The 17114-nt window shown below is 40.2% G+C and overlaps 1 protein-coding gene across 1 annotated transcript in view; it reads left to right on the forward strand.

The window, feature by feature from the left end:
• The window catches only part of LOC126183408 (calcium-dependent secretion activator-like), a 1473721-nt gene that overhangs the window by 946716 nt on the left and 509891 nt on the right, over positions 1 to 17114 (forward strand). The window contains exons 16-17 of the mRNA XM_049925356.1: positions 5013 to 5201; positions 5291 to 5427. Of these exons, the coding sequence (XP_049781313.1) occupies positions 5013 to 5201; positions 5291 to 5427 (326 nt within the window). The remainder of the gene's footprint in view (positions 1 to 5012; positions 5202 to 5290; positions 5428 to 17114) is intronic.

Raw genomic sequence — 17114 nt, forward strand, 5'->3', positions numbered from 1 at the left:
TGTCAGCTGCCTTGAGACTTTATGTGGAATCAGCAGTGATGAGCAGAAATGGAGCTGGACAGGGATTTGAACACAAAATCCCCTGCCTACTAGGTGGTTGTGTTAACCACTGTGCCACACGGACACAGTGTTTGTTGCAACTTCACAGACTATCTTGACATGCCTCTCAGTCAACACATGTTACCACACAGTGCCACCTATCCACAGTCCCTGTCCATGTCCTCAATGCTTGCTACTTTGAGATTCATGCAATAGGTCAGATGTCATTGTGTATCCACACTGAAGAGGGTAAGTTATATATGAATGCATGGTGTCTGTTCTTTCATACATGTCTGGAAGAGCCATCACCACATGTTCATATGTAATTGATTCACCTCAATGTGCAACAAATCCACTTTCTTCAGTGTGGATGCACAATTATGTGTGACCTCCTGTGGGACTCTCAAAGTTGAGAGCATGATGGACATGGACATGGACAGGGACTATGGATACATGGCACTGCATGGGAATGTGTGTCAGGTGAGAGGAGCACCAAGATAGTCCACACACTTGCAATGAACAGTGTGTCCAGGTGGTGCACATCTGCCTGATAAGCAGGTGATCTCAGTCCTGCACACATTGTTACTTGTTGCAACTGATTCTGTGTAAGGTGGCAATGCAGCTGACATCAACAGTCACTGTCTTTCCTTTCCTTTCCTTTCCTTTCCTTTCCTTTCCTTTCCTTTCTCTCCCCTGCACCTTCAACTTACATATTACAGTTTTGAGTTTGTTTAAGACAAAAGAAAAAAAAATTCTTACAGTTATTGATTTATTGTATTTAGTTTGCAGTGGATGTATCTGAATATTATTTGTAACTAGATCCAGCCCCTGAACCTAATTATTAATATGGGGATAAAATTAAGTGCCGTATACTTTTCGTTGGGTTGGGTTGTTTTAGGGAAGGAGACCAGACAGTGAGGTCATCGCTCTCATCGGATTAGGGAAGGACAGGGAAGGAAGTCGGCCATGCTCTTTCAAAGGAACCATCCCGGCATTTGCCTGTAGCGATTTAGGGAAATCACAGAAAGCCTTTTAGTATTCCAACCCTTGGCACCCACATCTTTTTGAGTCAGAAGTTGTAGTGATTTCTGAACTGACTCAGAGAGTATATTACCTGGAAGTCTTCCTGGTGGCAGTGTATCTCAATGTTGGCAAAAATGTAGAATATGTTTGGCAATTCTATGACTGATGAGCTACTTTGTGGATGGCACATGATTATATTGGTAAATTCACTTGATTTTTCATGTAATTTAAATAATCTTTGTGAGTTTCCCTTTAGGACGTGAGGTAAGATTAACAATTTATGGTTTTGAGTTCAGGAAACTCTCCTATGCCTAACCTGAAACTAATGTCATCTCTCATATTCTGTTTATCTCTGTTGTAGCAACCAGTGGGCCAATAGATGAGAGACAAATACTGCATCTTTTTGCTAGCTCTGAGGCCTATGAAGAATAGCACTCACACATGGATCAGCAGTCAGTATTTTTGTTATGTGATGAAAAACGAACAGATTACACTATTAAATTATATAACTTAAATCTTGGGAGGTTGCCATCATATATCCAAATGTCTGAAATACCAAGAATGGTCTCAGAGATTTGTAGTTATTGTTGTTATCACAAGAAGAACAACATGTATTTAATATTACTTAGCTAAAGAGAAATGAGTTCATTTCCTTCCATAGCAACTGAGTGCAGGACTTTACTTCACATAGTCATAGGAACTGTGTCACTATTAGCTTTTGACTTTTTTGCTTATTGAAACATCAAGAAGTTTGACTTACTCTCTGCTTGGTTATGTACATACATCCATGTGGCCTCAACTAATGGTTCTAAGGACTGTGTGAAAGGGGACTCATTATTAATTCATTTATTATCCATTTACCATAAAGAATATTTATAATTTGTAAAAATACAACTAATTTATTTAAAATGAAGAATGAAGACAACTTTTAAGGAGATGTCTTTTAAAATAAAAAAAACATATATAAATAAAAATAAAGTGAAATGTGCCTTACAAATAAAAGCATCTTTAAAAGAAGTTTTAGGCTTACGATAAACAGAAATATTTATGTAATTTTAAGGAGAATGATGTCATTAATTAATGAACATATTAATATAACTGAGGTAAGCAAGACAATGAAGTCATTATCTGGTGAGCACATCGATGGGCTGTAGGGGTGCGATGGGGGCTAGAAAAAAAAGGAAGCACCAACATGGTTGCATGTAAGGTGTAGGATACATTGGCTTGTGGTGTCAGTCTCATTGATGGACAGTTTTTTAGCCCCTTTGTTACAGTGCTACTAGCACCCACAAAAAAAATCAATAAGGAAATCTTAAGAAATCTTCTCCAGCTAAAATATTAATGCTTCTTCCAGAACCTCATAGTTCAACAGCAAAAAACTGAAGCTGCTGTGCAGTTTATTGATAATGCCTCTTTCTGCTTCTGCCAAAATGATTTTTGGTGTGTATGAATACACAATTTTATTTCTGTAATGCCACATTGCCATACTATGTGAGTATGACACAGGTAAGTAAGTAAGAATAGACCTTTTCAAAGCCAAAAGTGAGTAATATCTTACTAATTCATACCAATATAGGCTACTTATGATTTACTTAAATAGACTGTTGTCACAACGTAATCATGGTAAGTTGTGTTTCATTCGTATTAGCACAGAACTTATTTTGACAGTAGTTTTTCTTTGCTGTACTAAACACAACAATAAACATCAAACAGAAATTGATCACTTTCTCACATTGTGTAAAACAGTTTGAAGAATGCTGAGTTGTTGGCAACAGTTACCAGATGTGATGGACACACAAATGGGAAGGATTTTTACTGCATATCACAGGAGCAAACCATTATGTTCAAACTACCCTTAGCTTGAGTAGGCGACATGTCTTTTGTTAGGCATTAATTTCTTCCTGAGATGTTAACATAAAGGCATCATAACTCATCATCACATTGCATAGGAATGCTCAATATGTGAACTAATGACATTCAAGCAAAAATGTAGTAATTATCACCATTTGATTTTTGTTGCCTTGAATTAGGTCATGTAGTACTCATGCATAAAACTTCTGAAACCTGTCTATTGAATGCAAATTTTGCACAAAGGTTAAACTGTTGCAGTTCAATAATAAGTCAGTAAATGTGACTTCCTGGATGTGGAAAAATCATTCATTTCATTCTTCTAACAAGAAAATCCTCATCTGTTGTGTTGTCTGCAGAAGCACTCACTCCGTACCCAGTACTGAGGTTTTGAGATGATTCTTCTGCCTTCAGCCCTCAATTAAACACAAAGCCAATAATATGTCACCAATTTTAGTCCTTTTTCCACTTGTGATTCTATTTTGCAATGCCTAAACAACATTCATTACTTCAAAATAAATGTAAAAACTTCAAATAAGAAAAGATAATTGATATATTCATAATGCCACAATGCTTCACCTGCTCAGATGGTGCCTGATGTTGATGACAGGTGGTGTGTGGCAGGAAGCTGTTGGGTGCTGTAGGATGGGTAATCTCTTGAGTGTGAACTGTTCTGGTCTTGATGCATGGATTGTTTCGAGAAATTGTTTCTGGATGCTTTTGCTATTATTTGTGGGTTATAAAGTGATGCAAATTATCTTTGAAGTTCCATCAGACAGATAGCCAAAATGCTGTTAAACAAATAGAGGATGTAGGGTATGTGGACTCGCAACTTTGTCTACATTGCTCAACATTTACCACTAGAGCACAAGGTGATACAGTACCATAACTACTTGAGAAGAAGACAACAATTCTTCCAGACACTTCCGTATCCTATGGTGTTGCTAAATTGTGCATATAGCCAAACTTGTGTATATGAGGGTTGACCCCCTTTATTGGTTGTCTCAAGCAAATGACCCTGCCTTAGTCTGACAGCCAGCCAGCAACCAGGTATTATGTCTAAGATTGTACATAACTACAACACATGGAGAAAGGAATACTATCTCAAAAATACAGATAAAAAAAGGCTACAGACCACAGCCCACATGTAATGGGGACATTATTTTTTTGTAGTATTAGACTAATATCTGATGTTAAGATGGCTAATTTCCATATCTTAAAGAACAGTCTGAAGCACTTAGTAATTGAGAAGTGCTGCTATTCAATAAATTATTTCATATTGTAATGACCTGCTGTAAAACAAAGTATATTAAGTCTTTTATATAAAATTGTTCTTCTAACAGGAAACATAATTATTTATCCTCAATTTTTATTCCTTTTCACTGGCAAGAGAAGTACACCGTATATGTAAACTAAAGCTATGACTATGTCGAAAAGCGTGTACACGGCAAGTTTGCTGGTGCTATCATTTCGTTTGTTATTGCTGTGTTAGAATATTTAAGACAATTATTATGTTCACAGGAGTGTTTTAAGTTTGAAATATACATTTTATTTTATTTCTCTAGGGAACACAGTTTTTCTGTCATCAGTTTCTGTCTTATTATAATTACTGTGTATCATGTTTCACTTTTTTTCTTGTGCTTTTATTTGAGGGTGGTGCCTCATATCAAAACATTGAAAATGTGTGTGTGTGTGTGTGTGTGTGTGTGTGTGTGCGCATGTGCACACATGTGTGTGTATGCATATGTCCACGCATGCATGAGCACACACATTTATTGTCATTCTGTGTTGAGTCCCTGTAATTTTAGTATCTTGCTCATACTGTGTACAGTTTTGGTGTTGTATATAATTATGTGTCATTTTAGCTTACTGTTTGGTGGTCCTCTGTCTATTTTGTCTCATGTGTGTGTGCATGCCTGTGTATGTGTGTGTGGTGGGGGGAGGGTTGTACGTTTTTGGGAAGAGATGGGTGAAGATAGTAATGGGAGAGCAATGTAACTCATAGACATTCACCTATGTAACCATCTACATAATATGTAAGTAAACATCAATATCTTTTCTGGAAATTTCTGAAATGGACGTAGAATCTCATACTATTCCAGATTTGGAAGGCGGACGTTTCTTCTTCAATGCAGTGCGAGAAGGGGACAGCATACTTTATGCAAGTGATGATGAAAATGAGTGTCATTTATGGGTCATGGCCATGTATAGAGCTACTGGGCAGTCACATAAGCCTACTCCTCCTATTACTCCTGCTGGAAAGAACTCTACCATATCAAAAATCCAAGGTGGTAGGTAGAAATTCATTGTAAGCAAATGCCACCCTACTTATTTTCAGTTTCCTAAAACATATTTATGCCTCTTTCATCTGCCATTTCAGATGCTGATCGTGCACGAAAGCATGGAATGGAAGAATTTATATCTGCTGACCCCTGCAAATTTGACCATGCATCATTGTTTAAAATGCTACAAACTCTCACACTTGACTACAGATTAAGTGATCCATATTGCTCACTGGTAAGGTGCAGTAGCTGCATTTGTGAGTTTTATGTAAAAAGATTAGAAACATTTTATTTATATTATAATGATAAATTTGTCATAGAGAGAGATGCAGAGTTACCTGTAATCAGTGCTTGATATGTGAGGGTATGCACCAGTATGCTGTAGTGGTAGCTCTTCCAAAAGGGAAAAAAAAGACTGAACTGCAGATTTTGAGATGTAGTACTGTAGGATTTCTACCGAACTTGAAGTAAAATAAAACAAATCTTGCATTCACACATTTAAAATGCTTAAAAAAGCATAAAAATAACGTTTTAAGAAGTCTAACAATGGAAAATCCAGGTTGGAATAGTGACAGTATTATGAAAACTCACCAAGTCATGGAGATGTTAAGTTTCAGATAGCTGCAACAAAAAGAACACTAAACAAGTAAGTTTCTGGCCAAATGGCCTTGTTCTGGAGTAGACAACACACACACACACACACACACACACACACACACACACACATTTGCAAGAAAGCAACTGGCACACACATGACCACTGTCTTTGGCTGCCAAGACCAGACTGTGAGGTTGAGGTAAGGAGGTGGCTGAGATGGGGATGGTGAGTGATAGCAGGGTGGGGAAGGTAAAGTGCTGCTTGTGGGAGCATACAGGGAAGGGGTTGGGAGAGGTTATAGTAGCTAGGTGGAGTCAGGTGGTTAGACAGATGGCAGGGGCAGGGGGCACTGTGGGAGTGTTGATGGAATAGAAGGATCTATAGTCATAGAATAAGAACAGGGAAGGGGATAGATGAATGAAGTACAGTGGCTAACAGAGAGTGAGGCCAGGGGACTACAGAAATGTAGGATATATCACAAGGAGAATTCCCACCTGCGCAATTCAGAAAATATGGTGTTGGCAGGAGGGGTCCAGTTGGTACAGGCTACGTAGCAGTCACTGAAGTGACTACATTCCCTGCCATGGTTTTGACTACTTCTTGTCATGCCCTGGAATGAGGAATGTCTGACCCGTTATCCTTGCTGTCCCTCCCACAGTGGTATTCTGCCACCCACCAAACCTACCCAATATCCTCATCCATCCGTACTTCACCCCTGCTCCTAACCCCATACCTCATGGCTCACTTCCCTGCAATAGACCTAGATATCAGATCTGCCCCAACCTCCCACTACCACCTAATCCAGTCCAGTCACAAGCATCACCTATCTACTGAAAGGCAGGGCTATACTACAACCACTGTGCTGCATTCTATGTGGGCATGACAACCAACAAGCTGTTTGTCCACATGAATGGCCACTGAGATACTGTGCCCAAGAAACAATTGGACCACACAGCTACTAAGCATTCTGCCCAACACAACTGTTTTACTTTAATGAATGCTTCACAACCTGTGCCATCTGAATCCTTCTTAGCAACACTAGCTTCTCTGAATTGTACAGGTGGAAGCTCTCCCTGCTATATATCCTATGTTCCCGTAATCCTCTAGCTTCAACCTTTCCCTGTTCCCACTCCAGCGCTACATTCCACCAATACACCCACCATATTTTTACTGCTCTCCTTTACCTCTCCTCGACTCCCCCCCCCCCCCCCCCCCACCACCACCACCAACACATCCTACCTACCTGCCATTCATCTAACCTCCCGACTGCACCTAGTTACCCTACCCTCTTCCCACAGGGTCCCTGTATGTTCCCACAAGCAGTACTTTACTGTTCCCACCCCTACCCTGCTATCACTCCCCCTCCCCACCCCAGGCTCCTCCTTACCCTCACCACATGGACTGCTTCTCCCACAATCACTTGTGTGTGTGTGTGTGTGTGTGTGTGTGTGTGTGTGTGTGTGTGTATTGTCCAATCAAGAACAAGGCCTTTTGGCTGAAATATTACTTATTTAGCAGCCTTTTTGTTGTGCCTGTCTGCAACTCAAAATCTCCACTATATGGTGAGCAGCAATCTGTTGTTTCCACAATACTGTTTTAAGAAATATTAGTTTTAAAAAACCTCTGGAAGGTCATCTATTAGTATATTTTTTTTCATTTTTATTTATTTATTTTTGATTAGATGGCAATTGGGCCTATATAGACATATAGACACTATAAAAGACAAGTTTCACAAATTATCAGTTATGTCCTACCTTGCAGCTATTGTGCTATGTGATTAGCTGATTTAACTATGTCATTTTTTCATTATGAAACTTCAGATATTAGTGAGTTGGTACTAATGACCATGTTGTAGTGGACCTTAAGCAAAACAACAAAAATATGTTATGTTGTAGAATTGGATAATGAGAACACTGATACCTATTGTTTATTTACTTCATCTTCCTTAGCAAGGGCACCAATATGATAGGTTGTAGAAGAGGTGTGCTAGACCTGTGGGTCTGGAGTATTTTTAATATTTTGTAAGATGATTAGTGACTTGTAAGTAGCTGTAAAAAATCAGTTTCTTATTCTGCTGAAAAACTGTGTAATACTGACTCTTAAATCATTGTTTTGTAAGAAAAACCCCTGACTACACTGCTATTTTTTCTTTCCTGAGAGCTAGAGTGGAGTGGGGTGTGCGTGGCGGCCCTTGTCCCAGGGTCTGGGCACCCTTGTTCCTTAGATTTATGGCACCTTAAATTACCGTGGTCTAGGGGTAGCGTCTTTGATTCATAATCAGAACGTCTTCGGTCCCGGGTTCGATCCCTGCCACTGCCTAAATGTTGATAAATAATCAGCATTGGCGGCCGAAGACTTCCGGCATAAGAAGTCAGCCTCATTCTGCCAGTGGCCTTGTCAAAGAGGGCGGAGGAGCGGATAGAGGTTCAGGGCACTCTCTTGTCCTAGGGGTGGGAAATTGCCCCTAAAGGCGGAAGAATCAGCAATGATCAATGACATGAGGATGCAGAAGGCAATGGAAGCAACTGCATTAAAGACACGTAACGTGTATCCACAGGACATGTGGCCTGTAATTGAAAAAGTGTCATGATGATCTCTCCATTGACAAAAGATTCCAGAATAGTCCCCCATTCAGATCGCTGGGAGGGGACTGCCAAGGGGTAGGTTACCATGAGAAAAAGATTGAATAATCTACGAAAGGATAACGTTCTACGAGTCGGGGCATGGAATGTCAGAAGCTTGAACGTGGTAGGGAAACTAGCAAATCTGAAAAGGGAAATGCAAAGGCTCAATCTAGATATAGTAGGGATCAGTGACGTGAAGTGAAAGGAAGACAAGGATTTCTGATCAGATGAGTATCAGATAATATCAACAGCAGCAGAAAATGGTATAACAGGTGTAGGATTCGTTATGAATAGGAAGGTAGGGCAGAGGGTGTGTTACTGTGAACAGTTCAGTGACTGGGTTGTTCTAATCAGAATCGACAGCAGACCAACACCGACAACGATAGTTCAGGTATACATGCCGATGTCGCAAGCTGAAGATGAACAGATAGAGAAAGTGTATGAGGATATTGAAAGGGTAATGCAGTACTTTAAATGCGAACATTTTTAGGTTAGGCTTTACCGTGACTGTTACTGACATTAAATGAAACAACAAGTTCATAAAATGGTGACTGGTAACAGTGAACTTGTTGTTTCATTTAAGGTAATGCAGTATGTAAAGGGGGACAAAAATCTAATAGTCATGGGTGACAGAAATGCAGTTGTAGGGGAAGGAGTAGAAGAAAACGTTACAGGAGAATATGGGCTTGGGACAAGGAATGAAAGAGGAGAAAGACTAATTGAGTTCTGTAACAAGTTTTAGTTAGTCATAGCGAATACCCTGTTCAAGAATCACAAGAGGAGGAGGTATACTTGGAAACAGCCAGGAGATACGGGAAGATTTCAATTAGATTACATCATGGTCAGACAGAGATTCCAAAATCAGATGCTGGATTGTAAGGCATACCCAGGAGCAGATATAGACTCAGATCACAATATAGTAGTGATGAAGAGTAGGCTGAAGTTCAAGATGTTAGTCAGGAAGAATCAATATGCAAAGAAGTGGGATACGGAAGTACTAAGGAATGACGAGATATGTTTGAAGTTCTCTAATGCTATAGATACAGCAATAAGGAATAGCGCAGTAGGCAGTACAGTTGAAGAGGAATGGACATCTCTAAAAAGAGCCATCACAGAAGTTGGGAAGGAAAACATAGGTACAAAGAAGGTAGCTGTGAAGAAACCATTGGTAACAGAAGAAATACTTCAGTTGAGTGATGAAAGGAGGAAGTACAAACATGTTCCGGGAAAATCTGGAATACAGAAATACAAGTCGCTGAGGAATGAAATAAATAGGAAGCGCAGGGAAGGTAAGACAAAATGGCTGCAGGAAAAATGTGAAGACATCGAAAAAGATATGATTGTCGGAAGGACAGACTCAGCATACAGGAAAGTCAAAACAACCTTTGGTGACATTAAAAGCAATGGTGGTAACATTAAGAGTGCAACGGGAATTCCACTGTTAAATGCAGAGGAGAGAGCAGATAGGTGGAAAGAATACATTGAAAGCCTCTATGAGGGTGAACATTTGTCTGATGTGATAGAAGAAGAAACAGGAGTCGATTTAGAAGAGATAGGGGATCCAGTATTAGAATCAGAATTTAAAAGAGCTTTGGAGGACTTACGGTCAAATAAGGCAGAAGGGATAGATAACGTTCCATCAGAATTTCTAAAATCATTGGGGGAAGTGGCAACAAAACGACTATTCACATTGGTTTGTAGAATATATGAGTCTGGCGATATACAATTTGACTTTCGAAAAAGCATCATCCACACAATTCCGAAGACGGCAAGAGCTGACAAGTGCGAGAATTATCGCACAATCAGCTTAACAGCACATGCATTGAAGCTGCTTTCAAGAATAATATACAGAAGAATGGAAAAGAAAATTGAGAATGCGCTAGGTGATGATCAGTTAGGCTTTAGGAAAAGTAAAGGGACGAGAGAGGCAATTCTGACATTACAGCTAATAATGGAAGGAAGGCTAAAGAAAAATCAAGACACTTTCATCGGATTTGTCGACCTGGAAAAAGCATTCAACAATATAAAATGGTGCAAGCTGTTTGAGATTCTGAAAAAAGTAGGGGTAAGCTGTAGGGAGAGACGGGTCATATACAATATGTACAACAACCAAGAGGGAATAATAAGAGTGGACAATCAAGAACGAAGTGCTCGTATTAAGAAGGGTGTAAGACAAGGCTGTAGCCTTTCGCTCCTACTCTTCAATCTGTACATCAAGGAAGCAATGATGGAAATAAAAGAAAGGTTCAGGAGTGGAATTAAAATACAAGGTGAAAGGATATCAATGATACGATTCGCTGATGACATTGCTATCCTGAGTGAAAGTGAAGAAGAATTAAATGATCTGCTGGATGGAATGAACAGTCTAATGAGTACACAGTATGGTTTGAGAGTAAATCAGAGAAAGACGAAGGTAATGAGAAGTAGTAGAAATGAGAACAGCGAGAAACTTAACATCAGGATTGATGGTCACGAAGTCAAAGAAGTTAAGGAATTCTGCTACCTAGGCAGTAAAATAACCAATGATGGACGGAGCAAGGAGGACATCAAAAGCAGACTCGCTATGGCAAAAAAGGCATTTCTGGCCAAGAGAAGTCTACTAATATCGAATACCGGCCTTAATTTGAGGAAGAAATTTCTGAGGATGTACGTCTGGAGTACAGCATTGTATGGTAGTGAAACATGGACTGTGGGAAAACCGGAACAGAAGAGAATCGAAGCATTTGAGATGCGGTGCTATAGACGAATGTTGAAAATTAGGTGGACTGATAAGGTAAGGAATGAGGAGGTTCTATGCAGAATCAGAGAGGAAAGGAATATGTAGAAAACACTGATAAGGAGAAGGGACAGGTTGATAGGACATCTGCTAAGACATGAGGGAATGACTTCCAGGGTACTAGAGGGATCTGTAGAGGGCAAAAACTGTAGAGGAAGACAGAGATTGGAATATGTCAAGCAAATAATTGAGGATGTAGGTTGCAAGTGCTACTCTGAGATCAAGAGGTTAGCACAGGAAAGGAATTCGTGGCAGGACGCATCATTTACAATAAAACTACACTTTATTCTTCTTATTGATTTGCACGTAAAATAGTTTCATTTATAAACACATCCGCCCCCGGTAGCTGAGTGGTCACCGTGACAGACTGTCAATCCTAAGGGCCCGGGTTCGATTCCTGGCTGGGTCGGACATTTTCTCCGCTCAGGGGCTGGGTGTTGTGTTGTCATAATCATCATCATTTCATCACCATTGATGTGCAGGTTGCCGAAGTGGCATCAAATCGAAAGACCTGCACCAGGCGAACAGTCTACCCGACGGGAGGCCCTAGCCACATGACATTTCATTTTCATTTATAAACACAAATAGTTGTTAACTAAAATTTCCACGAACAATACAAGACTGGAATAGAAGGGAGAACCGATAGAGATACTCAAGGTACCCTTCGCCACACACCGTCAGGTGGCTTACGGAGTATGGATGTAGATGTAGATGTAGATGTAAATTCAAGTTAAACCTTTCACAATGCGTGTCATCATATTTCACACTGATTATACATAGTTCAAAATTCCCATAGAAATAGTATCATTTTAAAGAATATTCTCTCATAAACAATCATACTTTTATTTTAACATCTACATTTATACACAGTAAACCACCTTATGATGTGTTGCAGAGGGTATTTGGGGTCAAAATATTCAACTTCATGAGTAACATCAGACAACTGTCTTACAACCATATAATGTCCAAAGCAGCGCCCAAGGAGCTTCTCAGAGAGACCAACATTCTGAACAGGACTGAAGATCCAGACGAGGTCACCAGGCTGGTAGACAACAGGGCGGTGGCTTGCGTCATAACTTCAGCAATCTTTTTCTTGAGATTGCAGCATGCGGAGTTGAGCTAACTTCCAAGCTTCCTCAGCTCTGGTTAACACCTGGCCAATGTAGTTGTTGTCCACATCATCAGGATGTAATGGAAACAAGTGTCCATCAGTGTAATCACCTCACGCCCACGTACCAGGAAAAATGGCGTAAATCCTGTGGTATCTTGTTTGGCGATGTAGGCAAACGTCACGAAAGGTAGCACCTCATCGCAGTTGCTCTGCTCAACATTGGTGAACATTGATAGTATGTCAGCCAAGGTCTTATTAAGGTGTTCAGTAAGCCCTTTAGTTTGCAGATGGTAGGCAGTCATCATGTGATGAGTAATATTGCACCGACGGTTTATCTCTGTCACAAGATTCGACTGAAAAACTTTCCCTCGTTTCATAATTAACAACCTCAGTCCATAATTAACAGTATTGAGGCACTGTGTTTTGATACAATGTCTTCCATGATGAATTTGGCTACCTCAGATGCTTCAGCTCTTTTCACGTCTTTTGTAATGGCATAGCGCATCAGATAATTAGTGCAAACAATAATCCATCTATTACCACTAGCAGACATTGGAAATCGTCCAAGGAGGTCAATACCAACACTATGGAAAGGCGTTTTGGCTGGTGGAATTGGTATGAGTTGGCCATGTGGTTTCTGAGGAACTGCCTTTCTCCTCTGGCACTCTCGACAGTGCGACACATAGTGATGGACACTCAACCTGGCCAGAAAAATCTCTTGCGGTTTCTGTTGTATATCTTAAGAAATCCTAAATGTCTGGCATCAGGTGTTTTGTGGCGGCGTTCGTAGCGACAAACACTTCGCTGTAGAAACGGCTTACGAAGTCACCGCCACACTTTTAATAGCGGGCCGACTGGTCCGCTGGAACAGTGAACAGAAAGATGAAAACCCAAACACTCTGATTAAATAACAGTCGGTACTTATCTTTATTAACGAAGATACAGAAACACAGTAGTGAACTCCGTGTCTACAGAAATCTGTCTAGTTCGAGTCGGAGCGGCTAGGTCAGCGTCGGCTGACGACAATCAACAACTCTGCTGCGATGAACACACAACTGACTAGCAAGTACACAAATCGGTGGTGAGTATACAACTGAGCGGCGAATACAGAACTGTCCTAGCGCTCGCGACTCCAGCGCTTCAGAAGCCAGAAGCCAGCGGTGGCGCACGCAGACTTGCGGCGATTTCCTGTATCGCTGGCGCTGCTTATGCGGACGGCGTCCGGACTTTGATGCTGCCAACCTTTTGGCAGCGGGCTCGGTTGGCATTACTGGCTAGGATATAACAAGGTGTGTCATCGAATTTCTGTAGAACATCTAAGCACATGTGTTTAGGAATCATTGGCAGCCATCTCTTTCCAAACGGATAAAAGTTTTTCTTGAAAGTACACCATCAACTACCTTAAATTGTCCTTTCACATCCTGTGACTGATTTAAGGCAAGCATAATTTGAGATATCTTGGCGTCCTTCTTCTGCTCTGCAGAGAGATCCTGGAGTGCAGCGAGACAGGCACTATCTTCTTGAAAGTCTTGCACAGGGTTTCTTGAGAGACAGTTGGCATCTTAGTGTTTTCTTCCACTTTAGTACACTATGGTAATGTCATACTCTTGTAGACATAGTGCCCACCTGGTGAGTCATCCTCTTGGATCCTTAAGACCTGTCAACCAACAAAGTGAATGATGGTGTGTGACAACTGTGCATGACCTTCCATAGAGATACTGTCGAAATTTGCACATGACCCAGATCACAGTAAGACATTCTCTTTCTCTAGTTGAGTAGTTTCTATTGGCTTTTGTAAGTGTCCTAGAAGCATAGGCTATAACCTTCCCTTTTCCATCTAAAATTTGCACCAGAACAGCACTGATCCCATACCCACTGGCATCTGTGTGTAGTTCTGTAGGTGCTCTCTCATCATACAGGCCAAATACAGGGTCAGTCCTCAGGTTTTCACAGCACATTGAAAGAATCTTGTTGAGCACCATGCCAAATAAGTTTAGCATCAGCTTTTAACTATGCTTGGAGTGGCCTGTCTTTAATACAAAAGTCTTTGATAAAACAATGGTAATAAGAACATAATACAAGGAAGCTTCTCACATCTCTAATACATTTAGGAATAGGAAATTACATTATAGATATCACCTTTTCTGGGTCTTGCCTCACACCTTCGTTTGACACAAGGTGTCCAAGTATTTTGGTTTCTTTTGTTCCGAAGAGATACTTTCTTGGATTAAGTTTCAGTCCACCTTGTTGGAGACACTTAGGAATGACTCTCAGTCTTTTTGTATGTTCATCAATTGTCTCTGAGAACACTATAATGTCATCTAAATAACAAAGACACATCGTCCACTTCAGGTGCCTTAGAAGATTATCCATCTTCCATTCAAAAGTGGCTGATGCATTACAAAAACCAAATGGCATTATCTTAAACTCATACAGACCCTCTGGGGTGATAAATGCAGTTTTCTCATGATCAGCTGCATCTACTTCGATTTGCCAGAATCCCGAATACATGCCCTTGGTTGAGAAAAATTTAGCACCTTTCAGACAATCTAACATATCGTCAGTTTGTGGAAGAGGGTAAATGTCCTCTTTAGTTATCTTAGTAAGCTTCCTGTAATCAACACAAAAGTACCAACTGCCATCCTTCTTCCTGACGAGAACCACTGGTGATGATCATGGGCTCTGCGAAGGCTGAATGATTTCATTCTTCTTCATTTTTTCTACCTTGTTGTGAATTATTCGATGTTCCGTTGATGACACATGGTATGCTCTATGGCTTAGTGGTTGATGGTCTCCAGTGATAATCTGGTATTTCATCATCAGTTTGTCTAATGTGCTCTTCACCAGTGGATTGAAGCATTCAGAGAACTCTTGAAGAATGGCAAGTGGCTTCTTCTGTTGTTCCTTAGTGAGATCTGGTGATAGTCAAGCTAGAAGATCTTGTCTCATAGTGGTAGTGCTAATTTCGCCCACTGACTTGGCATGGGAGCTTTCTATGATGCTCAGCTGTTGTTCAGTTAATGGCTCAGCATTTGCTACACACATGCATCCAGCAAGGATCTGTGGTTCTCAGCGACAGTTAACTGTCCACAATTCACTGAATCTGTTCTTAAATGAGACGACAGAGGCTGGGTATTGGACCTTATGATAGCACACATTATCGACAACACAGTGGTTCCCATCAGCCCACAAAAGAGCCACCGTTTATATGGTGAGAAACCTGAGTTCGAGCCATATTCAATAGATCACAATGTAAGGGACTATCTATCACTCTCTTGTATTGTCTGCCATGAGAGATTGTTGACAGTTTCCTTAAGACTCTGCCACTTACTAACTCATCCTGTAATGAAACGTGCAACTTTTCATTAGATATTGTCTATCTCTTCTATTAATGTAACATGGCAATGCTCCCAGACTGATCAGTAATACTCAAGATTTGGTCAAACAAGTGTTTTATAAGGCACATCATTCATAGATAAATTAAAGGAAAAGGACAGACTGCTACTCGCCATAAGGATGACATGTTGGCTTACAGATAGGCTCAACAAAAAGACTGTTACACACTTAGCTTCCAGCCAAACCATTCTTCAGAAAAGGAATTGTACACACATTTTCTCACACAAGCAAGCAAACCTCACAAATACATGACCACCATCTGTGCCATCTCAGACCTGGAATTTCTATTGTTTGCTGGATGGGTTAAATTTCTTTCAGGTTCTTCTCATCAATCTCAGAATGGAATCTGCCTTTAATAATACCTGTTAATATCTGTTTTATGTCGTTATTCCACTTTTGGTCACTCTGGACTGTAAGTAATTTATGGCAGTTACTGTGTTCGGCAATTTGTCATCAATGCTAAAATTGTACAGTAGGAGATTTCTTCTATTATATACTAATGAGGAGGTATTGAATAGAATTGGAGAGAAGAGAAATTTGTGGCACAACGTGACTAGAAGGAGGGATCGGTTGGTAGGCCATATTCTGAGGCATAAAGGGATCAGCAATTTAGTATTTTAGGGCAGTGTGGAGGGTAAAAATTGTAGAGGGAGACCAAGAGACGAATACACTAAACAGATTCAGAAGGATGTAGGTTGCAGTAGGTACTGGGAGATGAAGAAGCTTGCACAGGATAGAGCAGCATGGAGAGCTGCATCAAACCAGTCTCTGGACTGAAGACCACAACAACAACAACATGGGTGTGACATGTTTTGTAACTTGTGCACACTCACAGGCCTTTCACAAATATAACAGAAAGCAAATGACCCAGTACAGAACATTCTAGGACTCCACAGATCGTGGTACCCTAGCCCAATGAGACTTTCTTCCCTTCTACATTGTTTAGAATTACCTTTCCTGTCTACCACTCATACATTGTTTAAGCCATATCCTTGCTTCTTCCATTAAGCTGTAAAGATATGCTTTCTTAAACAAAATCATGTGGTTCCCACAGTCCAAGTCCTTGGAATTTTTGGAAACAGTTCTAATAGGAGTAATTTTAATATTTATTCTAGAGTTAATTGGAAACTCAGAAAATAACCTGTTTGTTTGAGGTATCTTTTGTTGAACAAACTGGCTTTTGTTCAGTATATTTACTAAGATAGTTAACATTCTTGCAGAATGTAAGCATTTTTAGAATTTTTAATAGTGTTGTCAAGATGTAATTGTAATATTTTTCTCGTGTAGTTGTTGGAAGTTGTGTATCTGAGTTTGTTCGTGATAGTTTCTTGTTGAAAGAACTCAAAGAAAATCCAACAGAAAACTGTGGAGTCTTGGTTTTTCATGGATCTAATCATCCACTCAGTTCCATTTACTGA

This window comes from Schistocerca cancellata, chromosome 4, assembly GCF_023864275.1.
Source record: "Schistocerca cancellata isolate TAMUIC-IGC-003103 chromosome 4, iqSchCanc2.1, whole genome shotgun sequence".
Classification (NCBI taxonomy): Eukaryota; Metazoa; Arthropoda; class Insecta; order Orthoptera; family Acrididae; genus Schistocerca; species Schistocerca cancellata.